Source organism: Solanum pennellii, chromosome 7 (assembly GCF_001406875.1).
Source record: "Solanum pennellii chromosome 7, SPENNV200".
NCBI classification, from domain to species: domain Eukaryota; kingdom Viridiplantae; phylum Streptophyta; class Magnoliopsida; order Solanales; family Solanaceae; genus Solanum; species Solanum pennellii.
Window position 1 is genome coordinate 897,734 of NC_028643.1, and position 27,054 is coordinate 924,787.

General features: G+C 35.4%; 4 protein-coding genes and 1 long non-coding RNA gene across 9 annotated transcripts; 2 read left to right on the forward strand and 3 right to left on the reverse strand.

Annotated features, from left to right (window-relative positions):
* The first annotated feature begins 780 nt into the window (after nucleotides 1–780).
* Nucleotides 781–5,886, forward strand: LOC107026190 (translation initiation factor IF3-4, chloroplastic). Its single transcript, XM_015227069.2, has 9 exons — nucleotides 781–1,133; nucleotides 2,122–2,161; nucleotides 2,255–2,314; nucleotides 2,799–2,851; nucleotides 3,739–3,794; nucleotides 3,890–3,923; nucleotides 4,627–4,699; nucleotides 4,791–4,883; nucleotides 5,340–5,886. Exons 1-9 carry the CDS (start codon nucleotides 871–873, stop codon nucleotides 5,478–5,480), a joined length of 813 nt encoding a protein of 270 aa, XP_015082555.1. The 5' UTR covers nucleotides 781–870; the 3' UTR covers nucleotides 5,481–5,886.
* Nucleotides 5,887–7,069: 1,183 nt separating this feature from the next.
* LOC107025994 (cellulose synthase A catalytic subunit 7 [UDP-forming]) lies at nucleotides 7,070–12,912 on the forward strand. Its single transcript, XM_015226812.2, has 12 exons — nucleotides 7,070–7,250; nucleotides 7,857–8,052; nucleotides 8,157–8,356; nucleotides 8,442–8,662; nucleotides 9,093–9,359; nucleotides 9,600–9,945; nucleotides 10,031–10,294; nucleotides 10,455–10,667; nucleotides 10,774–10,984; nucleotides 11,115–11,311; nucleotides 11,636–11,989; nucleotides 12,102–12,912. Exons 1-12 carry the CDS (start codon nucleotides 7,176–7,178, stop codon nucleotides 12,681–12,683), a joined length of 3,126 nt encoding a protein of 1,041 aa, XP_015082298.1. The 5' UTR covers nucleotides 7,070–7,175; the 3' UTR covers nucleotides 12,684–12,912.
* Nucleotides 8,901–11,921, reverse strand: LOC114077969. The gene is made up of 2 exons (XR_003579364.1): nucleotides 11,591–11,921; nucleotides 8,901–10,291 (listed from the first exon to the last, which is right to left on the reverse strand). It is a non-coding gene; the product is annotated as an uncharacterized LOC114077969 (long non-coding RNA).
* On the reverse strand, nucleotides 12,630–16,584 carry LOC107025995 (pentatricopeptide repeat-containing protein At4g30700). The gene is made up of 2 exons (XM_015226813.2): nucleotides 13,705–16,584; nucleotides 12,630–12,766 (listed from the first exon to the last, which is right to left on the reverse strand). The coding sequence occupies exon 1, from the start codon at nucleotides 16,234–16,236 to the stop codon at nucleotides 13,861–13,863; it is 2,376 nt and encodes a 791-aa protein (XP_015082299.1). The 5' UTR covers nucleotides 16,237–16,584; the 3' UTR covers nucleotides 12,630–12,766; nucleotides 13,705–13,860.
* A 418-nt stretch (nucleotides 16,585–17,002) lies between these two features.
* Nucleotides 17,003–25,102, reverse strand: LOC107026167 (AUGMIN subunit 8). Of its 5 annotated transcripts, none has more exons than XM_015227031.2 (7): nucleotides 24,819–25,102; nucleotides 20,810–22,239; nucleotides 20,201–20,320; nucleotides 19,272–19,388; nucleotides 19,105–19,194; nucleotides 18,064–18,171; nucleotides 17,003–17,323 (listed from the first exon to the last, which is right to left on the reverse strand). In XM_015227031.2, the coding sequence occupies exons 2-7, from the start codon at nucleotides 22,079–22,081 to the stop codon at nucleotides 17,240–17,242; spliced, it is 1,791 nt and encodes a 596-aa protein (XP_015082517.1). In that variant the 5' UTR covers nucleotides 22,082–22,239; nucleotides 24,819–25,102; the 3' UTR covers nucleotides 17,003–17,239. The 5 variants fall into 5 exon arrangements, with proteins under 5 accessions (XP_015082517.1, XP_015082521.1, XP_015082519.1 ...); XM_015227035.2 differs by lacking the exon at nucleotides 24,819–25,102 and adding an exon at nucleotides 24,551–24,692; XM_015227033.2 differs by lacking the exon at nucleotides 24,819–25,102 and adding an exon at nucleotides 22,731–22,853.
* Between the last annotated feature and the right edge of the window lie 1,952 nt (nucleotides 25,103–27,054).

Consider the following 27,054-nt stretch of genomic DNA (forward strand, 5'->3'; position numbering starts at 1 on the left):
CACGAAGATATACATTTTTGCATGTGTATATACAATTTTCTCTCGCTTTATACAAAACAGAAACAGAATTATACACTTCTGTGTATAAAGCGAGAGAGGCGAGCGAGAATGGAGAGTGGCGAGCGAGATTTTTGGGAGAGAGACGCTGGCAAATTTTAGCTAATGTTTGCTATGGAGCACAATTAAATCAAACCCTAGCTATTCCATTTAATTTAGGTTATTAGTTTGCTATTATATACAATTTTCCCATTATTTATTTTGTCTTTAAACTATTGACGCTCTTAAAAACATCCTTTTATTTGACTAATTTAATTTAGAAATATTCCTCTTTTGTCATGTGACATAACAAGTGATCTCAAACTCTTGTAGGGCGCATGAGACTTTTGATGAATAATCGAGAGAAGTGTTCATGTTGCAAATCGAAAGTATATTTAAGTTTAATTAGTTAATTAAATGAACGATTTCGAGGCCTTCAGTAATCAAAGAATGGTACTAATAGTGTGTGTTGAGTTTAGAAGTGTTTTCAATACACCTCTTCATTATAAATTTTATGTAGTCATTAGGAGGAGAATATAATAAGAATTAATAAATATGATAGAAATGTTTGTCCAATTAAATAAGCTCATGATAGTTAAGGTAAAATATTTACGCACATAATTATTCAATTATAAAATTTAAAAATCAAAATAATTTAAATATATTTTTGACACGAAAACTCTAAAATCATAAAACAAAGGTGTTTTAGGAGCCGAGAAGAATCATCAACCATATAAATAGAGCAAAAGAGGAAAGAAAAGAACATCTATGGATAAGATTCACTACACTCTGTGTTAGCTCCTTCTCTGTAAACACCACCCACCCCCATCGTCCATGGCGGGTCTCACCACCAGTACTTCCTTCACCTTGACACCCATTTCCTCTAAACCCATAACCAACAAACCCCTTTTCCTCCCTTACCTTAATTCTTCCATTTTTGGGCTTCGATTTCATAATCCTCAGCTTCGTTCTTGTTCTTCACTTATCTACCATTCAGCCACTATATCCGCTAGATACGGTGGCGGAGGTGGTAGAGGAGGATTCCGGCCGCCCCCACGTTCTGAGGAAGATGAAGCACTTGATATTTCATCTATCAGGTATTTATTTATATGGTCTTGTATAGTTGTTGTGAACTCAGCTTGTGTTACATTATGCTAAAAATCTTATCTTTTTTGTTTTATTTGGTTATTGTGATGTTATATGTGTTTGTTTGGGTTCAAATTGTATTGGGTTTTTGTTGAAGATGTTAATCCCTCACGCCCATTTCCTTTAAGCCCTTAACAGCCAAACCCTTCCCCTCTTGCCTTAATGGGATTCGATTTCACTTTCTTGAGCTCCATTCTTGCTCATCCCATATATACTATTCTGCTAATGTTGGTAGAGGAGGATTCGGGCAGCCCCCGCGTTCTGTGGAAGATGAAACACTTGATATTTCATCTATGAGGTATTTACATGTTGGTGTGTAGTTGTTGTGGAAAAAGAATCTTGCATAGATGTAGTGTAACACTCTATTCAATAGACCTGACCCTTTCCCGGATTCCGCCCATAGCGGGAGCTTAAATGCACTAGGCTGCCCCTTTATTGTGTAATTGTTGTGCACTCAGCTTGTGTAACATTATGCTAAATTCTTATCCCTTTTTTTGTTTGGTTTTTGGTCTTCTTGGTTATTTTGATGTTAAATGTGTGTGTTGGGTTTAAAATGTATTGTTTTTCTTGTTGAAAATGTTGATTTTATCAGAAACTGCCTCCCTACCTCCCTACTTTGTTAGTGGTCAGGTCCGAGTACCTTCCCCGGTCCCATGGGATTACACTGGTTATGTTGTTGTTGTTATTATTTTTTTTAGCTTTCCTTGTGGTGTTTCGAAAGAGGAAGCACACTTTCCACTATCAGGTATTTACATGTTCTTCGGAAGTTGCTGTGCACTCAGCTTGTGTAACATTATGCTAAATTCGTAACCTTTTTGTTTCTTTTTTGGTTTTATCTGGTTTTTGTGATGCTAAATGTGTGTGTTTGGTTTCAAATGTATGGTGTTTCTGCGAAAGATGTTAACTTTTTAGTGTTATTATTGTGGTGTTTTGAAATAGGTCAGACAAGGTTAGGCTCATTGATGATAAGCAGAACATGGTTAGTCTGATTTCATATTTGCTTGTTGTGTTGGTTTCAAAGTTGTTATTGATTATTGATAATATTTTGCCTTGATTGGTTTTTGTTATGTAGTTGGGGATAGTGTCGAAAATGGAAGCTCTTCAGAGAGCTGAGGATGCAAGCCTTGACTTGGTATGTTTCTGTAAGACTGACTTTTAAAATCTTTTTTCGACTTTTGTGATTATGTGGGAATATATCCCTCAAATGTGACAATGTAGTCTTCTAATTTGCCTCATTTGTGCTAGAAATGTTGTATTGAATGGTAAATAATAACGTGGAGTCAAGAATTTTTTTTTATTCATGAGATGGCTAAAAATATAGCTGGTATTAAGTGTTAAACTAGGCAAAGTTGACTGGAATGATCATTGATCAATCTCGAAAGGAAGAGTGTATACCGAGTACTCTGTACTGGTTAGGGGGATAGGTCGGTAGCAGGAAGAATCGAATACTATTGCTTCAGGTTATTAGGTGTAGTTAGAAGGGAATATGATGCAGGGAAAAGAAACTGAAAAGAGTATTATGCTTATCTAGAGGAGTAGCTTATCCAGAATATTAATTATGATAATGTTAATATTGATTCGATTATGTTATTGTTTCATTTGGTGGATATCTGTAGGTGATTCTATCGCCAGAAGCAGACCCGCCGGTCGTCAAAATTATGGATTACAAGTAAGATATATCAATTAGAAGTGTTTTTTCTCTGAATTTCGATTATGATATGTACTTCTTGATTCCTGGAATGATCTCATCGCCTACATGGGGAATTGGAGTATTAGCTTTAAATAGGAATAATTGTTGTGCTCTTTGTTCCATTTCATTAGTCCTAGTTTTACTTGAAAGTTTTACTAGTATAAGATTAAGAGTGTTAACTATTTCTTACGGTTGTATAGTGATATTTGTGTTATTGGAAATAGAATAGAGAAGTAGAATTGAAAGAGTGAAAATCATGTAATCTTTTGAGTTGTATATTTCTCTCAAAACTCTACTTTTAGGGAAGTAGAGAATATTCAAGACGGCTCAATAAGAAAAGGAAGGGAAGGGAGAGTTTCTATTGATCATCATTCTTTCATTTTCTTTTTTCATTTGTTTAGGCTTTAAATTGCTTGTGCATTATTCCTGTTTGATATGATTGATCATAATGCCTTTCTAGAACCAAAGTTCAAACTAAGCTTAATAACGTTGTAGCACACTTGTCCTTGGTACAAACTGGTATATCAAACAGATAACAGAGATCAATCTATTTGAGCTTGACTTTTGATTAGTTTATTTGTTAAACTACGATCTGTGCTTGTGTAGAACTCTGAACATCATATAAGACCAAGCAAGATTCAAAAGCATAACATTTTGCTTGAATTAGGTGGATTGAGGTTATGATCCTTGGTATGCACTGTGTCATTTTTTCTTGAAGATTACGCCACAGTGCAAGTTATTATTCTGCATACCGATTTAGATAATTATATGCTGACTAGATGCAAGGAGTATCTTGGTCATGGTTTTCTTATCATTTTGAATTGCTAAAACACTCGCACTCTGATATTTTGCTTTATTTTTGCCAGTAAGTACAAGTATGAGCTGCAGAAGAAGAAAAAGGAGCAGCAAAAGAAAAATGCTGGTACATGTCTTGCCTTTTAGAATTTCTTTTTCTTTCTTTCGAAACAAGAGATCCCGTGTAACTTCCTTTAACCAATAATTTTTTTTCGATGACAGCCAGCCGCATGGATTTGAAGGAGCTCAAAATGGGGTAAGGTTCCATATCATGTATACTTAACACTGATGTTTATTGAGAAATTATTAGCTTTTTATGGTTCCGTCCCTTCATTAGATGAGTGAAAAGTTGTGATACTATGGCCATATTTTCTTCCTTCTTCTTTTTGGTGGTTCAGTATTAAAGTTGTTCTATACTTTGTATGGTATTTTTGTGTATTCTGTGAATGAGTGCCTTACATACAAATGCAAATTAATGAGACCTCTATATGTTCATCCATCAAATCCTGAGAGGTGTCTGTAATTTTGTCTTCCATTGGACTATGTTGAAATGCAGAAACGATTTGTCTCATCTACTTGCTACATTTTTGGCCAATGAAACAAAGTGCAGAAAGTATTCCCTGTGTTCATACACTTCCCTAACAGTGATAAGGGGTCTTATCTTTTCCAATGTACCAAAAAAAGAAAGAATGATACGTGGAAAAATGGTGAGAAGGGGAATTTCTAATATTGTAGTTCTCAGCATTCTAGTTAAGACTGAATTTACAAGGAAGAAAAGTCATTCTGTTGTTAGGTTTAACACACGGTAACCATTTCAATGTTACTGTTTCTCTGAAGTAAAAGACCACTATCCTTACTGTAATATGTTGTGGTATGGTACATTGTTTATATCCTGTTTTCCCACTTCTGTTTATTTTGTTATTCTTTCTGGTGTTTGAAGGCTTCTTTTGATATTGCAGTTATAATATTGATTCTCACGATTATTCAGTGCGTTTGAAAGCCGCTCAGAAGTTCTTGAAAGATGGTGACAAGGTAGCTCGGAATCATGTATTTTCAGCATGCAATGACTTCAGAGAATCTGGTGGTTTAATGTTTAAATGTTATTTATTGGTACTTCCTACAGGTAAAAATCATAGTGAACTTAAAAGGCCGTGAAAATGAGTTCAGAAATAATGCTATTGAGCTACTTAGGCGTTTTCAGAATGATGTCGGTGAGGTAAGCATGATTTCCTTTTTCTCGTGCCAAAAGTAAATATTAGTCATGATGCATTCTGCCTGCAGTGTACAAAAGATGTGAATAGGTTTAAAAGCGTGCACACTAAGATCACAGGCCGGTCCTTTAATCTAAAAACATGCAGGTCTTGCCATTTCCGATACTAAACAAAGATGGTCATGACTACATCACTATTGATTCTTTCTTAGAGCGATCAATCATCACATCAGATGAAAATATTCATGGAAAAAGTAAGCATGGAGTAATCGATAATAATCAAACACTGTAAACAACATAAGTTGGGATTTGAAATCCAATATTTTGACTGTTACTCAAGATCAGTAGATCAAAGAATAACTATGGTGCATACATGACTAAATGGACGATTTAAGCGTGTATGCTCAATCAGTCTTTTCCCTCTCTGGCTACTTAACGTCTATATTATGGTGCTATTCACAGCTTGCAACTGAGGAGAACAAGAATTTCAGGGATAGGAACGTCTTCATAGTTTTGGTACCGAATAAGGCTATTGTACAGAAAGCTCCAGAGCAACCGAAGAAAAAGGAAAAACCAGCAACTGAAGTTTCAGCCAGTGTTTGAGCATCAAATGAAAGTTTATTATAAGGGGGTTATTAGCAGATAATTCAATGCATATAATTCTCAAGAGAAAGGTGAGAGATGCACCCTGATATCTGTCTTGTATAGAATTTAGTCACATACAAGCCTGTAATAGGATGTACACTTGTGTAGTGTCTATATAACAGTAGCAAGAAACATTCAGTTTTTGTAGCAACATATAATAGGTGAAGTTGAAGTAAGTTTGAGCTTTCCTTCACTTGTTATATACTTATATTTCACATGATGTTTACGTTACGAATATGAATATTCTCTAAGCATCCAGGTCATAGTGAACAATGCTATCCCTTACCTCTACTGGCTGGTGAGAGGTAGTAGGTATCTGATCGAATTATGCACATCCTGCTGACTTAGAGATATTTTTTTTCAATTGTTGTACTGGTAGTATTTTATAGCAAAGGAGGAACTTACCTATCAAAAAGATGAACCATCAATTGTTAATTTTGTAGCTACACCTTCTATGACTTATTTTATTGGTGACTTCAAATTGAAGTATTTTGCAGCCCAAGCATCCTCTAAACATACTTATTGTTGGCACTTCAAATATAGTATCCATTTCAAAGTTAATTGTACATGTCTTTCTCAAATAGTTGACTTAATTCATTACAATTGATTTGGTGAATGTTTAGCAAAACAATCTATACAAAAAGGGTTAATGTCTTGCAAAGTTTGCTATTTCATCAAGCAATGTTGTTTTGTTATTCATATAAGGCCAGCCATGCAAAGTAATTGAAAAAGGTTAAACTAAAGTTCGATAATATCGCAAATAAATGGAAAAAAATCGAGATGGTGGTTAAAAAAACACTATTTAACTCAACTATACCCCAGATCTCTTCATCCAAAACCACCAAACAAAAAAAATATATTTTTTTTGAGTTATTTCCTTTTCCAAGTTTCCTTTTTTGCTCATGTAAAAAAAAAAAAAGAGTAAGGTTCTATGCATCTATAATATTGACTTTACCCTTTTGAAAAATTATTAGGCAATCAAAATTTTCATTAATAAAAAACTTAATTTCAATGACAAAAGCTAAAAGTATACTCTAAACAAGTTTATTTCCATATTAGAAATTAATATGGTTCTTCCACTTGACATAAAATTGACTTAATAAGTAAAACTTTTCCACTAATATTTTCATTAAAAAGCTTTTTTTGAGGACTAATAGAAAAGCCTAGACACCAATCAACAAGTTTTTTTTTTTTTCCAATTTAGAGAATAATGTTGGAAAGCATTAGAGTAAAGAGCAAAACTCTTTCATCCTAATCATGATTTGAACCAAAAAAAGCATATCTTAAACCAATGATTCAAAATAGTAACTCTCAAAAGTAAAGGATCATTGACACAACATTTGAAAACATTGTGGACTAATTTGACAAAAAATATAAAATCCCAACCAAAGTAAAAGCTTAAGCAAGAAGCTGGCAATATGGTTGTTGGTAAAAGAAAAAGAAGAGGAAGCTTAGCTTAAAGGCAATGAAGACTCTGCAACCAACACATCTTCCATAGAATGGACACATATTAGGTACAAGAAAGATACATAAAAGAAAATGACACTAGTACTACTAATCAAACATTCTTTCTTTCATTAAAAAAAATGAATCTTTAATACCATATATACCATTCTTATCACCCTCCATTTCTCACTAGAATCATCCTTAGCCATGGAAGCTAGTGCAGGTCTAGTTGCTGGTTCACATAACCGGAATGAACTTGTCGTCATTCATGGCCATGAAGAGGTAAGACATTCTCTTGGAATGTTCAAAGTTAACACACATAATAACTCCTATGTTGGTCGGACTCTTCAAAAATACTGCTAGGATCCAACATGTAGTCGGCACATTTTTGAAGAGTCCAAGCAATATAGATAATTAATGTCTTTGAGACATTCTCTTGGAGTGTTCAAAGTTAACAAATAACATGTGTTGCTCGGACTTGTGTCGTATCCTTAGAAAATGAACTACTTTTGGAGGATCCGACATTATGCACTCAGCACATTTTTGAAGAGTCCGAGCAATGTAGAAAATAACTGTGAGGATATAGATATTTGTGTTTGAGAGATTTCACATCTTTTGTCCCTCAAAACAAGGGGTCTGTGCACTTTATCTCAATATGCATCTTCCTTGAAAAGAGTGAGGAAAGTAATAACAAGGAAAAAAGTGATGTTTAGAGATAAAAGTGGATATCAACAATGTTATCTTCTATACTTGTGTCTCTGTAACAGTTAATTTATGGTGTTTTGCATTTTTGTTACATCTTCATGTTCAATATGACTAACTAGAACTGACAAAAATGTGTTGCTTTCTGTTTTTTAACCTTCTTCCTTTGTCCTTAATTTGCTGCAGCATAAGCCATTGAAGGATTTGAGTGGACAAGTTTGTGACATATGTGGGGATGAAATAGGCTTAACAGTGGATGGTGATCTTTTTGTGGCCTGCAATGAGTGTGGTTTCCCTGTGTGTCGGCCTTGCTACGAGTATGAGAGAAGGGAAGGAACTCAACAGTGTCCACAGTGCAAGACCAGATACAAACGTCTTAAAGGTATATACACATCTTGATGAATAAAAACTTCACATCCATGTAAACTTGTTCTGGTTGTTCGTGTCATTTATTTTCGGTTTTTAATTGTATTTGATGGCTTGAAGGGAGTCCAAGGGTGGCGGGAGATGATGATGAGGAAGATATTGACGATATTGAACATGAATTCAAAGTTGATGATGACCAAAACAAGAACAGAAACATTGTTGAGACCATTCTCCATGGTAAGATGACATATGGAAGAGGACCAGAAGATGAAGATTCCGCTCAGTACCCTCCTGTCATTGCTGGAACCCGCTCACATCCGGTATTAATATTAAAGCCATATCAAGTATTACTAAGACAAGAGAAAATTTTGAATATTTGAGTATGAAAGCATTTTGTGGATGCAGGTTAGCGGTGAATTCCCAATATCGAACCATGGAAATGGAGAGCAGATGTTGGGATCTTCGCTTCACAAAAGGATACATCCCTATCCAGCTTCTGAATCTGGAAGTGCAAGATGGGATGATAAGAAAGAGGGAGGGTGGAAAGAAAGAATGGAAGATTGGAAATTGCAGCAAGGACACGCGGGGCAAGATTATGATGACTCTGCTGACGTTGATATGTCCATGTAAGTAGTCACAATTGATCTTTAACATTAAAATGTTATGCAAATACATATTTTGAACCATAATACTGAGGCTTCGGAGATTGGAATAACACACTAGTAAATGCTCACATCTAGGTTGTTTCTTGGTTATTTCCTGTGCTTGGAGATACAGATACTAGCATTTCACTATTTCACATTCACATAAATGGAAGCGAAAGGAGTACTACGTATGACAAGTTATGACAGTAGGAGTAAGAAATTAGTGAAAACGAGAATGCACTTGTAGATATACAGAAATGTATAGTTAGAATTTTTTTTGGGTATAGCTATTACTAATAACTATCAGATTCACTTGATTGCAGTGATTTCTTCTCAAACACATAATTCGATGCTTAAAATAGTTAATACAAAGTGCAACATGCTCTCAGCTAATCGATGTGAGAAAATGCAGGGTGGATGAAGCAAGACAGCCTTTATCAAGAAAAGTGCCAATAGCATCAAGCAAGATCAATCCTTACCGGATGGTGATTGTAGCTAGGCTGGTGATTCTGGCCGTCTTCCTTCGTTATAGAATTCTGAATCCAGTGCATGATGCGATTGGTCTCTGGTTAACTTCTATCATCTGTGAGATCTGGTTTGCCTTCTCTTGGATCCTTGATCAGTTTCCCAAATGGTTCCCTATCGACCGTGAGACTTACCTTGATCGTCTCTCTCTCAGGTGACAATTCTTTGCAAGTCTGTGCTCCTAATACAAAAAAGAAGTTAATCCTTAAGCATGGACATAAAACCAATAGAGTTGCCAAGTTAATTTCCAACATACACCTTGTTTTCACAAAATCTTCTGTACAAGAGCTGCAAGTCAAATCATTTTCGAGAGGCTTCTTAAAGTTCTAGCAATCTTTTCAAGATAAAACTTTACAACTAGAGAAATACATCACTGACCAAAATTTTGATGTAGGTATGAGAGGGAAGGAGAACCAAATATGCTAGCCCCGGTAGATGTCTTCGTCAGTACAGTGGATCCTATGAAGGAACCTCCTCTTGTTACAGCTAATACAATCCTCTCAATATTAGCAATGGATTACCCTGTTGACAAAATTTCATGTTACCTATCTGATGATGGAGCTTCAATGTGCACCTTTGAAGCACTATCAGAAACTGCAGAATTTGCTAGAAAATGGGTTCCCTTCTGCAAGAAGTTTGCTATAGAGCCTCGAGCTCCAGAATTTTACTTCTCCCTAAAGATTGATTATCTCAAGGACAAAATCCAGCCAACATTCGTTAAGGAGAGACGAGCAATGAAGGTAAAGCTTGAACACTTGCTTTCATCAGCTAGTGCTACATAGAATTTTCCATGTCACAAGTTACAAATCTCATTGTACTTGACAGAGAGAGTACGAAGAATTCAAGGTAAGAATCAATGCACTAGTTGCCAAAGCAACTAAAATGCCTCCCGGAGGTTGGATCATGCAAGATGGAACACCATGGCCAGGAAATAATACCAGGGATCATCCTGGTATGATTCAAGTCTTTTTAGGCCAAAGTGGAGGAACTGATGTGGATGGACATGAACTCCCTCGTCTTGTTTATGTTTCTCGTGAAAAAAGGCCTGGTTTCCAGCATCACAAAAAGGCTGGTGCTATGAACGCCCTGGTAAACATAGAAACTTCTGTTATTTGCTAGTTAACACTCTAGAGTTGCATGTCAAAATTTTTAAACATCTACTTCAAAACATTATATGCACACTACATCAGATATTTCGACAAGAAATTTCGCAGAATCACAAAACATTCTTCAAATGTGATCCTTGCAGGTTCGTGTTTCAGGAGTTCTTACCAATGCACCATTTATGCTTAACTTGGATTGTGATCATTACCTTAACAACAGCAAGGCTGCCAGAGAGGCCATGTGCTTCTTGATGGACACACAAATGGGTAAAAAAATTTGCTTCGTCCAGTTTCCTCAAAGATTTGATGGAATAGACAAGCACGATAGATATGCCAACCGAAACACAGTCTTCTTTGATGTAAGATTAATCAAAATGTGGCACACAAGGATACTAAGAAAAATACTAATTCTTGGAATTTATATGAGATTAGTTTATCATGTACTTATTTCTACTACTTGAGCAGATTAACATGAAAGGTCTAGATGGACTACAAGGTCCAGTATATGTTGGCACAGGATGTGTCTTCAGAAGGCAAGCATTATATGGCTACAATCCTCCTAAACGTGCCAAGCGCCCAAGAATGGTGAGCTGCGACTGTTGTCCATGTTTTGGACGCAAAAAGAAGCTTGATAAATATAAATCTGAAGTCAATGCAGATGCAGCAAATGCTCAAGGTTTTCATATATCCACATTCCAAATATTTCAAGTTTTAAACTTTCAAATAACAAAGGAGCCTATTAAATAAGATACTCTTTGAGATTAATTTTCCCTTATTTTCCCTTTTTCTTTTCTATCTCTCCACAGGATTTGACGATGACAACGAGCTACTAATGTCCCAGATGAACTTTGAAAAGAAATTTGGTCAGTCTGCAATTTTTGTGACTTCAACTTTAATGATTGAAGGTGGGGTTCCACCATCGTCGAGCCCAGCAGCTTTGTTGAAGGAAGCTATCCATGTGATCAGCTGTGGCTATGAAGATAAAACAGAATGGGGTTTGGAGGTAATGTTCATCTTTATTTCTGTGCTTGCAAGAAAGAACTTGGTTGACAAGGGATAACAACAAATAAGAAAACCAGAACTTTTCTGAGAGTTTGACTATTACACCTTTCGGAAGCCCTTTTGAAAACTATTAACTCTAACACAAAAACAGTTATAAAGAAAATATGATAGTGCTTTTGATACAAGTATATTTCAATCTGAGAAACATGAAGGATATAAATGCTTAAAACTTCCTGTATGTGTACTAGAATGAGATACATAACAATTATAAAATAATCACCTTTATGAATATCTTTGATTGAAGTAACTGCTTTTGAACTTGCAGCTGGGATGGATATACGGTTCTATCACAGAGGATATCTTAACAGGTTTCAAGATGCACTGCCGTGGTTGGAGGTCAGTCTATTGTATGCCTAAATTAGCTGCATTTAAGGGGTCTGCTCCAATCAATCTATCAGATCGTCTCAACCAGGTGCTTCGATGGGCTCTTGGTTCCGTTGAGATCTTTTTCAGTCATCATAGCCCAGTTTGGTATGGCTATAAGGGAGGAAACCTTAAGTGGCTTGAACGATTATCATACATTAACACAACTATTTACCCCTTCACTTCTTTACCTCTCCTTGCCTACTGCACTCTCCCTGCTGTCTGTTTGCTCACTGGAAAATTCATAATGCCAGAGGTAAGCACGTGATGTTTTTACTTAAACGCCTTTGAACACATGTAGTAGCTTCATATTTCACAAGTTCACTTGCTATAATTGGTTGACTAGAACCTGCATTTCAATGATGCAGATAAGCACGTTAGCAAGTCTGTTTTTCATTGCTCTTTTCCTCTCTATCTTTACAACGGGAATTCTTGAGCTAAGGTGGAGTGGAGTAAGCATCGAGGAATGGTGGAGAAATGAACAATTTTGGGTTATTGGAGGTGTATCTGCCCACCTTTTTGCTGTAGTACAAGGTCTTCTCAAGATTTTGGCTGGCATAGATACCAACTTTACTGTGACATCTAAGGCAACAGATGATGAGGACTTCGGAGAGTTATATGCCTTCAAGTGGACTACTCTCCTTATTCCTCCAACAACAATTCTCATAATCAACTTGGTTGGGGTTGTAGCCGGAATCTCTGACGCTATCAACAATGGATACAATTCATGGGGTCCCCTTTTCGGAAAGCTTTTCTTCGCCTTTTGGGTCATTGTTCATTTATATCCATTCCTCAAGGGTCTTATGGGCAGGCAGAACAGGACTCCAACCATTGTTGTAATATGGTCTATACTTTTAGCCTCCATCTTTTCCTTGCTCTGGGTTCGAATCGATCCATTTGTGCTCAAAACCAAAGGACCAGATGTCAAGCGATGTGGAGTGAACTGCTAGCATACTCATAGTTCCGTTTTCAACGCCATGCTATTTGGAGAGCACACAAGCATATTGATATATCAGTATCCCCAGAGTGGGCTCTGAATGCAAACAAAAGAATAAACCTAGTGTGAGAAGTTATGTTTAGTGTACAAATTGTACTCAATTTTTTTGATTGTTCAAATTGTACTCGATTTTGCATATAGCTTAATGAAGTGTTTGAAGACAATCTACTAACTTTTTCTCACTTGATGACCAACTATGAGTTTTGACAGAACTTTCAAGTAATTAATCTTTGAACTTAACGAATAAAGATGCAATACAATATCTGAATGAAGTCTCAATGAATGAAGAGTATGAGTGTGCCGCATCTAAAAATTTCCATGAAAATAACACTTGACACTTGTAGATGCATGTCTACAATTAAGACAAAAGAAGATCTAAGACAAATTTATACAAACTTTTTCGCAACATATTCTATACATTCAAGCAGATAGACACCGCAGCAACTTCCCCCATATCAAATGCCTAGGACAACTTGGAACAATGAGAGAAGGACATGAAATATTATACGAGGAAAATGTATCTAAGGGCTCAACCTAGGTATACCTATTTGATCCAAAGTAACTTTCAGTTGATATTCTGCTCCTCTACACATTTGTATAGCTTATATTTAATCAATAAACTACAGAATGCTAAACAAAGGGGTGGAACAGAAAAAGAAATAACAAATAACAGACTGATATTTATTGATTATACAGTGTCCAACAATAGGCCTAATGTGCTGTCTTGATGTAAGAGTAAAATCAGCGAGATATTATGGTATTTATTGATTTTAACCGGACAACCTCACATTGTGTAAAGCACTGCAAACAACCAGTTTCCCTGACCAAAAAATAGATTACACTCTTCCCTTAACTGCATAATACTCAAAACAGTATTGTACAAGCCAAAGATTCCTTTCGCTTCAGCTTTTCTTAGACGATTTATGTTGCCTACTTGAAATAAAAAGCAAATAATGGCATGGATAAACTTGAACCTTTGACATTGTCCATTCGTAAGTGGTTTGAGCTATCCCGCTGCCCTTGTTCCTATAAGAAGTGAATCTAAGCACAATGTAAAAACACACTGGCTCCACCGACCTCCATAGTGATCCAAAAGGCTGAATAAACATCCTTTGCAAGCAAAAACAATTTTACCAATAATCCCCACAGGAACACTCTCCATCTTTGAAATGATGAAACCTGTTGGCATCCCTTACAACAATATTCCTGTCTGTAACCTTGGATACAAACTTGGTGAAATTATGGCAATCCACACAAACCCTTAGGTTTTTGATGATTCTGATTTCAGTTCTAGGTTCAGAAGTTAAAAGTCCATAAGCAATAGCTAATTTCTCACTATGAACTTTGACCATCAACTCCTTCTCCTCTTCCTCAACATCATGCAATGCTGTGCTGGTTTCCGTGTGAAATCCAGCCTCCCTCATCTTCTCCATCAGCTCCTCCAGCTTTGCGTAAATAGCTGCCGCTTGAGGATGCGACTGGTCGCTCGATGTAAAGACATGTTGGTAGCCATTGACCTCAATCAAAGTGCACCCAGGGGTCTTTGCTAGATTCTTGTTCTTAAGAACTTTCCTAACTGAAGCAGCTTGAAAATAATTGCGGTCTGCTGAATAAATGTTTGAAAGTAAAACATAATATCCGACACTTCCTCTGTCCATCGCAAATAACTTATCCGAAGCCAACCGAGCCAAGTCAGTATTTTTGTGGACCATGCATGCACCAAGTAATGCACCCCACTCGGCTGGACCTGGTTCAATAGGCATCTCGTAAATAAATTCCAAAGCCTTTTCTAGTTTTCCAGCTCGGCCCAAAAGGTCCACCATGCAGGCATAATGTTCCGGTAATGGTTCAGTGTCATGATCATAGATCATAGAATGGAATATCTTCCGACCTTCTTCTACTAAACCGGCATGACTACAAGCATACAAGACACAGAGGTAAGTGACGCCAGTTGGGGAAACTCCAGAATGAAGCATTTGATCAAACAACACCAATGCCTCTTGACCACATCCATGAAGACCATAAGCCGAAATCATAGCATTCCAAGTAACCACATTTTTCTCCGTGATGCTATCAAATACTTGCCGTGCCTCCTCAATATTCCCACACTTTGCATACATGTCAACTAAAGCAGTTAACACGTAAATATTGGACTCAAATTTCTCCTTCTTTATTAAGTCATGGACCCATTTTCCCATACTTAATGTTCCAAGTTGAGCACATGCAGAAAGTATACTCGTGATAGTGACGGGATTCGGATTTATATCTAACTTCTGCATTTCCCTAAAGAGAGATATAGCCATTTCTGTTAACCCATTTTGGGCATAACCTGATATCATGGCATTCCACGAAGCTAAGCTTTTCTTTGTGGACTCGTCAAACAGCCTTCGTGCCAATTCCATTTCATTGAGTCGGCTATAAACTGTAGTCAAAGCAGTAGAAGCTGAAGGATTCAATATCATCCCAGCTTTCACACAAAAACCATGGATAGAACATGTAAGATTCAGATGACCGAAAGGACAAGAAACGGGAATTAAACCAACAATAGTACTAGAATTAACTTTCTCCCCATGAACAAGCAATTCTCTAAATAACCTCACTGAAGATTCATTCTCATTATTGAAACAAAAACCAGCAATCATCGCATTACATGAAATCAAATCAGGCTCTTTTATCATCCCAAACAACAATTTCGCAGTTGAGACATCCTCACATTTCGAATACAACGAAATCAAACCAGTAAGAACATACTCATGAACATCATACCCCATCTTAACAGCCAAACAATGAATCAACATTCCATTCCTCAAATCCTGCAACTCAGCAACAGCAGTAAGTACCACAGCCAATGTAGTCGAATCAAACCCCGTCCCTCTCCCAACCATATCACCGAAAACCCGTAAACTCTCCTCAAAACAACAATTCCTCACCAACCCTGAAACCATTGTATTCCACAAAACACTATCCCTTTCAGGAATTCCATCAAACACCTTATACGCATGACCAATTCTTGAAAAACCCATATACATATCCACCAACGCCGACCCAACAAACACATCCGAACCAAACCCACTAACTATCACATGCCCATGAATCAAAATCCCAACTTTCTCACACCCAGATGACGAAAAACTCGAAACAACAAAAGCAAAAGTAAAATTATCAGGTTTAAGTTTATTACCTTTAAGAAGGTCAAGATAAAGGGACAACGCTTCAACCCCTAAACCATTACGCGATAACCCTCTGATTAATACATTATATAGAAAAAGATCAGGTGGGTTTGTGTTATTGAAGGTGGTGAAGAGATTTTTGGCTTTGGAAATGGATTTGAAGTCGGAAAATTTGTGAGTTAGTTTGGTGATTGTGATGAGATCGTTGCTTAGGCCATTTCGGATGAGATTTGCGTGGAGTTGATTGAGTTGGGAGAGAGTTGTAGCTTGGTTGATTAAGCTTATGAAGAAGTTTCTATCTCTTTGAGCTATGGATGCTATGGTTCTGTAAATCATTTGAGAATTTTTGCTTCACTCTCAGAGTAGACTGTGGAGTGGCGTTGACGACAAATATATATTGCTTTGGCGGGAATTGTTGTTAACGTCGTTCGTATAAAAGGGAGCTCGATATGTTAAAAGCTCCCGCTAGATGTAAGGTTCGAGATAAGGGGAGCATGTAGGGAAGGGGTAAGATAAATTGGTTTTTCGAAAAAAGAGAGCCCGAACATTTAGTTCCCGCCCATATGCAAGGTCCGGGAAAGGGGAGCCCAATGCATTGCTTTGGCGGGAATTATTGTTAACGTCATTCGTAGAAAAGGGAGCTCGATATGTTAAAAGCTCCCGCTATATGTAAAGTTCGAGATAAGAGGAGCATATCGGGAAGGGGTAAGATAAATTGGTTTTTCGAAAAAGGAGATGTGTTAAAAGCTTCCGCTATATGCGAGGTTTGAAATAAGGGGAGCATGTCGGGAAGGGGTAAGATAAATTGTTGTTTCGAAAAAGGAGAGCCCGATCATTTAGTTCCCGCCCATATGTAAGGTTCGGGAAAGGGGAGCCCAATGCATTAATCTTACATAATTTGGAAGATTTAGAAAGAGTGGAATCACAAGGGTCATTTATGTAAGAAGTTGTTTTCACAGCTCAAGGTCACGTGACAATAATTTTACTAGTTACATAAGATTTTCAGAACATTTTTCTCAGTAATAAGACTATGTTGAGTATATTGTTATTGTAAATATATAACAACAAGCTCAAAGATGATAGTATTTGGGAAGTTTGCATCTCCTCTATAATTAATGTTGAACCTTTTTTCTCCCTTTGCATTTCTTTTTTCTTGTTGATAACACAAAAAGTTACACTAGGACAAACTTTTTGCATGATATGTAATGAAGAAAAAGAATGAAACAATTCAACTTTCTCATGATAAATTAGAATAATGAAAAAAAAGAAGAAGAAAAAGAATGAAAAGGAAAAACCTATTTACTATACACACTAGCTAAAGGCCATTTGGTAAAACTAACTAATTTCCAAGTATCAGCTGCTCATCATTTCTCCAAGCTTGTTTCAACTGTATTAGATGAGACCTAATGCTATATTCTTCTACCTGCAATTATTGTCAAGTAATCTCAATAAATAATAGGTTCTATCGAACGTGGAACTTCAAACATCAAATGTATACACACACTATTCTACCCGTTATGTATTGTATTTGGAATAAAGACGGGGAGTATAAGTTTAGTGCAGGCTCGGAATGGAGATGAGAAACACTCCTATCATGCATGAACTATATGCAGATTAAACATAAGCTAGATATGCTGGCAAGTGTTATGATGGCTGAGAAATCTGACCCTTTGGGCCAACCATAGCCTTCGAAACTCAGGGATAATGGATCGCCTCTACCTTCTCTTAAATATGGACTTAGTTTGCTTGGCACAAGGCTCGAACTTGTGACCCTAAACACAAGTCCTTGAACCTTTCTCCGTTGAGCTAACCCATGGGGGAAACATGCTGGGAATTTTCTTGAGTTTCTATGATAAATACAGAACATTTTTTTGGTTAATTATTAGAACAGTGGATTGTCGTTACTGGGAATAAACTAATGCTGCTCAATGCATATTCATGCTGATCTTGAATTGTCAACCTAGAATGCAAGGATTGACGAATGGACAGACCTGAACTAAAGCACAGGAAATTTGAGTCCTACTGACAGAACTAGAGGATGACTATGTCGAAAAAGAAGAACTATGACGAGCATAAGACAGGGAGGAGTGTGAAGACTAAGAAGTAGCTGAGGATTTTCTATAACGAAGGCAATAACTTTAGGGCCCTAGAATTGTGTCTCACCTGCATAGCTGCTGTTGAAGCCAACAAAGCTTCACATTCATCCAGCATGGCTCGCTCTTGAGCTGCCACATCGGCAAGTTCAGAAACCAGGCAGTTCATCCCTTCCACCTGCAAAGTGCAGAGCATAAATTTAGGGTACCACAAACAGAAGTGCCAGTACAGGAAAACTTATTGACAAGATCCTAGCAAATCATGATATCAGTTTGAGCCTTAAGCTTGTTTAGCATTCAGTTCTTCTAATAAAAAAGATTGAAAGCAATAAGCTAGGTTCTATAAATGTTTTAATACATTTCAAATATATAACCCACAAAAATCGTGCTCTTGAAAGTCACATTTTTTCATGTTCCAACTACAACAAATTAATCAGATAGCCAAAGAATGTATCATAACTTGTGATACAACAATTATTGGCAGGCCTCATGACTTCTGTTTGTGCTCAAGTAGTATTGGACTTTGGATATTCAGAGTTTCCACCAGTCAGTGAAGGCCAAAGGCAATCCAAAAGGTCTAAGCATAACAATATCAAGCCTAATTCTTAGAGAGCACTACAGTATTCATCGATAGTTTACTTCCCATGTGCAATATATCGTGGATAGCAAGAGTTTTTTTTTAGTAATATCAGCATGAGATTTCTTTTTCAAGATACATAACCCCTTCAAATCTATTTTTAAAAATCAACACTGCAGAAGGGGGCAAGATGAGATAATTATCCCGTCTAAATAATTTGAGTTGTGAAACTCTCAGTTATGTGACTATAGAACTATTCGGGTAAGTTACTAATTGCTCTGTTACAGAAGACTATGTGCTAATGACTTTTCTTTTCTCTATTTCTCTCTAAGATCAGCGCTCTGACTCTCTCTCATCTACATCCATCAAACAAACAATTGAGGATTGTGCAAAGCTAGACAATAAAAGACAAGGCCCATTCGGTCCGGTTCTGCAAATGCATTTTATGTTACTTAAAACTAAATTGAGAAGGAAAGTAAATTAACGGGAAGAAAATACACACAGTAGAAAAACTAAATTAATGTAAGAACTCACCCTAGACAATATAAAACGCATGGAAGATCCCATTGCCTGCATTACATCAACAGCTGAGCAAACAGCTTCCTTAACACTTTCAATGTCACCCTATAAAAGAACCAACTAGAATAAGCCTCCCTGTCCTAGGCAACTGATCCCAAAGCACCAAGTATGAAGTTGCATACCTTAGCTCGTCCAGTTATTGGAAGACGGAGAGTGCATGCTTGTAGGTCTTGTATAGCATGGGATAATGAACTGGTATGATCCCCTTCAATTGAAGCCCACTCATCAAGGTAGGTAAGCTGAACCAGTCATTTCCATAAAAGAATCAGTTCGAACATTAAAGCAACATCTACAATAGAGATCTAAATAGAAAATGAAGGTGGGTTTTAACGACCAGTTATGCTACTAAACCTCTCACCCCCTCTCACGAACCCCTCCCGGAGAAATATGATATAGTTACATACCATTCTTTTGAACGCTGATTTTCAAACTATATTAAGATACAGAGAAGTCGAATCAGCATAAGGATAAAAATTACAAGAAGTCTGGAATAGAGTAGGGCCTGATTACAAATTGGCTAGGAAGGAAAAAGTCAAGCTCAAACTTCTATGTTTAAAGCTTCCAAATATATGAAATCAAGATATCTAAACTCACACATTCATGTCAACGTCAAGTGTTTTGGGTGTTATAGGTTCCAGATAACAGGAAGATATCATATAGCACTTAAAAGTTGGTACATTCTTGTGGCTAGCAAGTGACTGCATCCTCCTCATACCTACTAGTTCAAATATGAAATAACCCATCGTAGACTACATTCATATAGTGTTCAATGTGATATAATCTAACACGGGAATTTTTCATGGGATTCTAAGTGGAAGTCCTGTTTTCCATCACTGCAAACATCAACCACGAGCCAGTACTTGCCCATCCCTTATACAGACAAGAGAAGAGGTCTAAACACAAATCTTCATTTTAAACTGGATGAGCCTATGATTAGGAAGTTCTAGAAAGTAGAAACTTACAATTCATAGATTTTTCTGGAAACCCTACAAACTTTAAGACTAAAACATCAGGGATGAAATTCGATTCATCTATTATAAAGATGCATTACCTGTTCATTTAGAACTGCAAAAAGCTTCAACCTCAGCTTAACCTGTTGTAGCGCAATTCTCTTTTTAATAACAGAAGTCCATAGGTCTGAGGTATTTCTCCATACATTGTACAATGTTTTCTGCATAGGAGGATAATTGAACTGTTAGTTAAATCAGCATAAGAGCACCAAATTGGTTATGAAGGGATAGATATGACAAAGCTCTCAGAGAACATCAACAAAGAGATATCAGTTCCATGATACAAATCCCAGAAAACATAATTAAATAATGCTTTAATTAGAGAGTAAAAAAGCTAATATATAGCAAGAAAATGAAAGCCAGTTGTTCTACACTATTATCAAAAGAAAGTTTAACTTGCTGCTTATGATCAAAAGTTCATTAATAATTTTCCCTCCTATATTTACCATTCGAAACAATGTCCATACGAAAGTCCTTAATTAGTTTTCCTATCATGCAGCAGTAGGATGAAGATTTTGTGCATATAATAAAGATAAACCAATTTAGAGAAGAAAATTCCATGAGGTACAACGAAACTTCTTTTTATGATTAAGTATTAAATGAAATAAGTCTAAAGGTCCTTGTAAGCTTCACAAGGGATATAATCCAACCTCAGTTTTAGCTTTCTGCGTGTGCAATGCTGCATCTGACCTGGCATTAGCATACCGCCATTGGAGATGTCTATTATACAATAGCCTCAGCTGATGAACATCTTCTATGTGGTTAGCTGCCTTCTTCCCCTTTTTGATATCTGCAATAAAGCTGAGGACAGAAGTAGCAGTTTTGGGTTGTTGCTTAGATGGACTAGATGGCCTTATCCGAGATGGACTTGGCCCTCTAGATGGCGTACTCGGGACCGATTTTGTTCGAGATGGACTGACCCCTCTAGATGCAGAGGATGATAGAACAGATGCTTTATTTGGTGATGGAAGACGTGATCCAGGAGCTGATACAGTCTGAGATCTAGCTACTGGATTCGTCGATACTGTTCTATCCAATGAAGTCGAAGGTCTGGACTTCTGCATTGAAAGTGAATTATCATCTACTGATATTAATGACAGCAATTCACTGGCAGATTTTTGCAATGGTCTGCTGTAACCATCCAATGATAATCTCCTCAAGGTAGGCGTGACTGGACGAGTATTTGGCGCAATTTTGCTATTCTTATCACTCAGATCAATACTTCTGTTCATAATACCAGAAGGTACCTTCTTATTCGTTCTACTTGGCCATCGATGCTGATCGACTAATCGAGCATTTAAACTATCAACTGGTCTAGAATTCTCTGCTTGATCAGAAGAATTCTTTCCCTTCAATGGACTCCTCCTTCTCTCAGGCGTGGCCTTTCGAGAACCCGGAGGTGTTTCCTGTCTCTGCACTACATTTGATGATGGTCTCAAAGTACGATCACATAGAGCATGAGGAGCAGGTTTTTCTCTCTTACTAACAGGTAAGGAAAACGAATCAGACTGAAAAGAAACACTCAGACTCCTCATAGTTGAGGGCCATAAAGATTCTGCCAACCTATTGCCTGCCATCTTTCTGGACAACAATTCTTCTGCAGATGTATCCTGTACAGGCGTTGATGGTGATGGACTGGTAGGTGATAAAGGAGTCGTTGGCCGTTTCCTTTCAGCCGATATAGCTCTCTTAGGTAATGAAAGTGTTGATGCAGTAGTTCCAATTCTCGTGACATTTGGAGAAGAACAACGTCTAGGGCCAGAGGAAGCTGATGGAGTAGGTGACCTGTACCTAGAACTAACTTCTCTTGTTCTTGGCCTGCGAGTATTTCCATGGTTCTTCTCAGCCTGAATCAATGGAGCTCTTTTTGCCTCCACTGTTGAAATCTTCTTTAATGCTATCTCTGATTCATACACATCCATCCAAACTATCCAGATTAAACCGCATTGATGATATCCACCCACTTTGTTATATTAATAACTTCAAAGCCATTCTTGAGAACCTCTCAAGAACCCACCTTTAATCTTAATAAATTATACACCAATGTCTATAAAGTAAGATCCTTTTCTCTGCTGTAAATCTGCCATACAAAAAAAATTGAAGCTAAAAAGTAAGATACTGAGAGAAAACTAAAATAAAAGAAGGAACAACAACAACAAACCATTTAAAAAGAAAAAGAAAACGGATGATCAAAAGAATACATCTTTACAGGCCCCCAGATCTGAAGATAAAGAATCAATAATCAGAATCCCAATCAAGAAATAGCAAATTGTTTGTTCTATAATCAGAAAGATTAATCCCCAAAATCAGACAGATCAGGCAAATATCCAGAAGAACTCCTTATGCTAATATAATCAAAATAGTATTTTTATCAAGAAAAGAATGTACATTGGTTGAAAAAGATTGTTTTTTTAACAATTGTATGCTTGCTAAAGAAGGGGAAAGAGGTTATTATTAACCTCTTCCCTCAAAATGGGGAAGTACAGGGGGAGATGGGGGTGTGGGTGTAGGATAAGAAATATTCATAGAACTAGAAATTATGCACAAGACAAGAAAAGCTAAAAGCTTCACCTGATTTTTTAAAATTATTTTATTTTAGTCCTACTTTTGGAAGTAAAGTTACCCACAATGTTTGATGATTTTTCTCTCTTTTTTACTTGCCATTCCTAACTTTGCCTTTTTCCTTCTTTTTGACCCTCCCCTCCCTCTTTCCTTGGCCCCAACAACCCTTTATCCCTTTCACGGGAGTGCCATGGTCTGCCAAGCTGGATATATAACACCAGATAGTCACAGCCCGTCTGTCTTGTTCCTTCTTCCCCACACCCAACTCCTTTTCATGAAAGGGAATTCAACTGAACTCAAACTTACACTAAGGTAACTATACAAAGATAATTTTTATTTTCTTTTTTTCACCCTCGCTCAAGTGTCTGCACATTAGATATTCATATTGAAATAAAAATTAAATTTTAATTTAGATTTTTAATTAAGGATGAAAAAATATTTTTCAGTTATCATCCTATTGTAATAATTTCTCATCTTTGTGATTTATTAGGTGCTTCATTACAAACAAACAAATAAATCAAATGAGTCTTTTATTTAATAAACAATTATTTCTCCCCTAAGATTAACTGCATTTCGGTGCATAAATAAATAATTAGTAGAATGATTTAAAATTATGAAACTTTTGTTTTTTTTTCCCAATCATATTATAAAGAAAAAATAAATAATTAAGCAAGCAAATGATAGTTATAGTTAAATATTAGGGGTTATGGGGGCGGAAATGGAGGACCACGTGCAAGTAGGATCATTGTCCATCCCCATGAACTCACAGTATAATAAATACACTCAAAAAAAATGGAGTTAAAAGTAAATAAAAATATACCTAAAACTAACATTTTCCTCCGATTTTAAGTATTAAAAAGTACATCAATATGTAATTTATCTATACATACATATTAGAATATGTTTCAATATAAAGAAAGTGATCATTTATATACTTAAAAATAGTAATATATATTTGATATCTATATACACCCTTTGTTTTACACTACCAAAGCAAACATCGATAAAAGGAGAAATCCAAAAAATAAATATTTTTTTGTTGACTATTTTGCCTTGTTTAGTGGTTATTTTTAGGAACAAAAATCAATGAAATAATGAGAATATATTGAAATCACAAGAAGAAGAAAAAAAATAGAATCTAATAATGTGTTATGGCAGATACTGTTCCTAATTCTGTGAACATCTTGTATTATTCATGTACAGACTTCCATAAAGAAGGTTCAGAAACTACACAAACAGAGTGAAGAAGCAAAGATAAATTTAACACAAACTCAGTAAATTTTCAAACACAACGACAAAAATAAGATATGTTTATTCAAATATTATATGAAATTAATCTACATTGGATTCCAAAAATAAAAAACATATAAAATTATAAGTTTTTGTACTGAAGATTTGAAGGAAAACTTAGCACAACAGAGAAACAGAGGAATTTGATTATAGAAATAAAAAACTCATATTTTAACAGAATTTTTCAAATTTGAATGAAAAATATAGGAAAAGAAGAATCACTAGTGAAGGGTCGAAAACACATCTACGTATATGAGTTTGATATAGAAAAACTAAATCATCAAAAATTAAAATGTGTTTCGAAAAATAATCGATGATAGTTATAAAAAAAATAAGTATGAAACTCACAAAATAAACGTGTTTTTTGATGAATAACTCAAACTAATTCAATTGATTTTTTTTTTGTGTGTTTTCGATACATAATCAAAATTCTGAAAAAAAAACTAAGCAGGAAGGGATTTAAATCCAGTAATTGAAAAAAAACTTCAATGAACTCATCGATGATCCAAAAAATCAAATTCAATTGCTAGAAATCAAACCTTATTCAATTAATCAAACCGACGCATCTGCACTGATAATCAAACTCAACCGGACGATAACCGCTATGAATTTTCCGGCGAAAACACGTTGATTAACTAACCGAACAATACAAATTCCAATTTCCAGTGTGAGAAATCAATCCTTAACCATCAATTAAACAATCAATCAATCATAACAAAACTCGCCGGACAAACAACCGCTGTTAAATTTTGCGGCAATATAATCAATCGCAATACGAATTCCAAATTCAAGCGTTAGAAATCAAACCTTTTAATTAGCCGTATGAGATAACAATCAATCAATCGCAACACAGATTCCGAATCCGACCACACGAAAATCAAATCAAATCAAATCAAATCGAACCAAAGCTTCTGCACCGATTATCAACCTCGCCGGACGATAACCGCTTGTTAATTTCCCGGCGAAGACACGTGAATTAATGTAGTACGTAATTCAAATACATATCACGTGAACGCAGATATATACATATATACTGTATCTATAGGTTTGAGGGGGTAGGGGGTGGGGTAGGGGGTGGTTGATGGGCGTTGAGAAGAGATGGAAAAGTAAAAGAAGACTAGGAAGAAGAGGTAGTTTGGTTTATTTTGGCGCCACCGAGTATATGGGTCGTGGTGGAGTGTAAAATACGCGTTATCTCGAAATAAATATTTGTAAATTTGACGTGACTTATTAAAGCACCTTTTTAATTGATTAACTGAATTTAATCCGATCTTGTGACATGAGTAAAATATATCCTTAAATTTTCGTTTGTGAGGTTTTAACTTTATTTTCGAGTTTTTATTAAGAGTTTCATGCTTCTACAAGAGTTTGAGTCAATTTTGCTATTTCATGTGGTAGATCGGATGTGTATATAAGTTTAATTTGTCAAGTAAGACGTTTTTTTAAAAAAAAGTTGTCAACAGTACGAGGACGAAACTAATAATTTGCGTCCAGTTTAGTAGTGTTTTCAGTACTTCTATTTTTCATTTTTTAATCAAAGGTTTCGTGTTCGAATTTAAATTCCTCTTGGTATAAAGAAAAAATTTGTTAGAAAGTGTTTTATTTTTAATGTATTTTCTTACATGAATTTAAAATTTAATCAAGCTTTAATACAAATGTTACACTCTCTTTTTTTTTCTTTCTTTTTTGGCAAATGTTAATGTCAAAGTTTTTTTTATAGAATTTTAGTAGTTCAGTTAATTGAAACGATTATATTAATGGAGAGTTGCAATTAGTAAAAGTTTAACTTTTTGATGATATAATCTATTCCTTGATTTTTTCTATTCTAAAAAAAATAAAATTATGCGAAAATAGTATAGTATTTGTTTTTTGCTTAAAAAAATTATTCATGTCTATTCTTGTCATATATATACTTTTGAGTTCGTCTCATAATAACAAAAATAAAAATAAAATCCAATAATAATAACATAAACACTAATATTAAAGTGGAATCATAATAGGATATATCTCGATTGATGAGTTATCGAAAAGGAATAAGAAGAGTTTGAAGAGAGTATAAGACTTGTAAATATTATTTTCATTTCGTGAAGATATATAAAATAACTTGCATTAAATGGAATTAAAAATTTTCCAAATTTAATCGAGTTGAGTTTGTCAACTAATACATAGACATATACTATTCTTTAAATTCATTTTTATGCATATTTTAATTAAAATAATAACTTTGTCCAAGTCTTCTCCATCCACTTTTTAATAAGAAATATTAGATATTACTTTAAAAATCAATAAGCTATCAATGTCAATGAGAATTACATGACTCAACAAATTAAACAATTATATATAATTTAATATACTATTTATTTTCATATGATACACATCATTCTACATACTTACATTTATAAATAAAGTAATTAATAGATAAATATATTTTTTCAATGATACCAAATTATGATGTTCATAAAGAAGAGTATGTCAACGTAGATAATATTTTAGGTGAATTTTATATCAAAATTGAAGAAAAATGCCGCTTAAATTAAAAAAGAAAATGTTACTTTCTTTTGAGTCAAATATATAAAAAACTTCATCTTCGTTCAATAATATTCTTATTATATATATATATATATATATATATATATATATATATTCAAATCCTCAACTATATGTCTTCATCAAAGAAATTATATTTTTTTATTTTTTGGTTGTTGTTGATAGGGCTAAATGTCATTTTAATGAAAATAGATACCTTAACTTTTCCATACGTGTACGAAAATAAATAAAGATTAACATATTTTAATTCTTAACTAATTAAATGTATTTTTTTAATTCCTTTTGGTAAAATATGTCATATATATATATATTTTTTTTTAATAAGGTCTATCGGAAACAATCTATCTACCCTTCAAAGATATGTGTAAGACTTGCATATACACACTCTCTAGACGTCACTTATGAGATCATACTGAATTTGTTATCGTTGTTGCTGCAATTGCTGTTTATTTTTAAAAAATATATATGTTTTTTTTAAATCTTTTTTTCTTTTCCT

Excerpts from the sequence above, each read along its gene's own strand:
- LOC107025994 (XM_015226812.2), top strand. The coding sequence starts at position 7,176 with ATGGAAGCTAGTGCAGGTCTAGTTGCTGGTTCACATAACCGGAATGAA. Across the intron at positions 7,251-7,856 it reads TCATTCATGGCCATGAAGAG|CATAAGCCATTGAAGGATTT; the intron begins GTAAGACATTCT and ends AATTTGCTGCAG. Across the intron at positions 9,360-9,599 it reads CTTGATCGTCTCTCTCTCAG|GTATGAGAGGGAAGGAGAAC; the intron begins GTGACAATTCTT and ends ATTTTGATGTAG.
- LOC107026167 (XM_015227031.2), bottom strand. The coding sequence starts at position 22,081 with ATGGATGTGTATGAATCAGAGATAGCATTAAAGAAGATTTCAACAGTG. Across the intron at positions 19,389-20,200 it reads TTGCAGTTCTAAATGAACAG|CTTACCTACCTTGATGAGTG; the intron begins GTAATGCATCTT and ends TGACTGGTTCAG. Across the intron at positions 18,172-19,104 it reads TGCGTTTTATATTGTCTAGG|GTGGAAGGGATGAACTGCCT; the intron begins GTGAGTTCTTAC and ends TGCACTTTGCAG.
- LOC107025995 (XM_015226813.2), bottom strand. The coding sequence starts at position 16,236 with ATGATTTACAGAACCATAGCATCCATAGCTCAAAGAGATAGAAACTTC.
- LOC107026190 (XM_015227069.2), top strand. The coding sequence starts at position 871 with ATGGCGGGTCTCACCACCAGTACTTCCTTCACCTTGACACCCATTTCC. Across the intron at positions 2,162-2,254 it reads TTGATGATAAGCAGAACATG|TTGGGGATAGTGTCGAAAAT; the intron begins GTTAGTCTGATT and ends TTTGTTATGTAG. Across the intron at positions 4,884-5,339 it reads TTCAGAATGATGTCGGTGAG|CTTGCAACTGAGGAGAACAA; the intron begins GTAAGCATGATT and ends TGCTATTCACAG.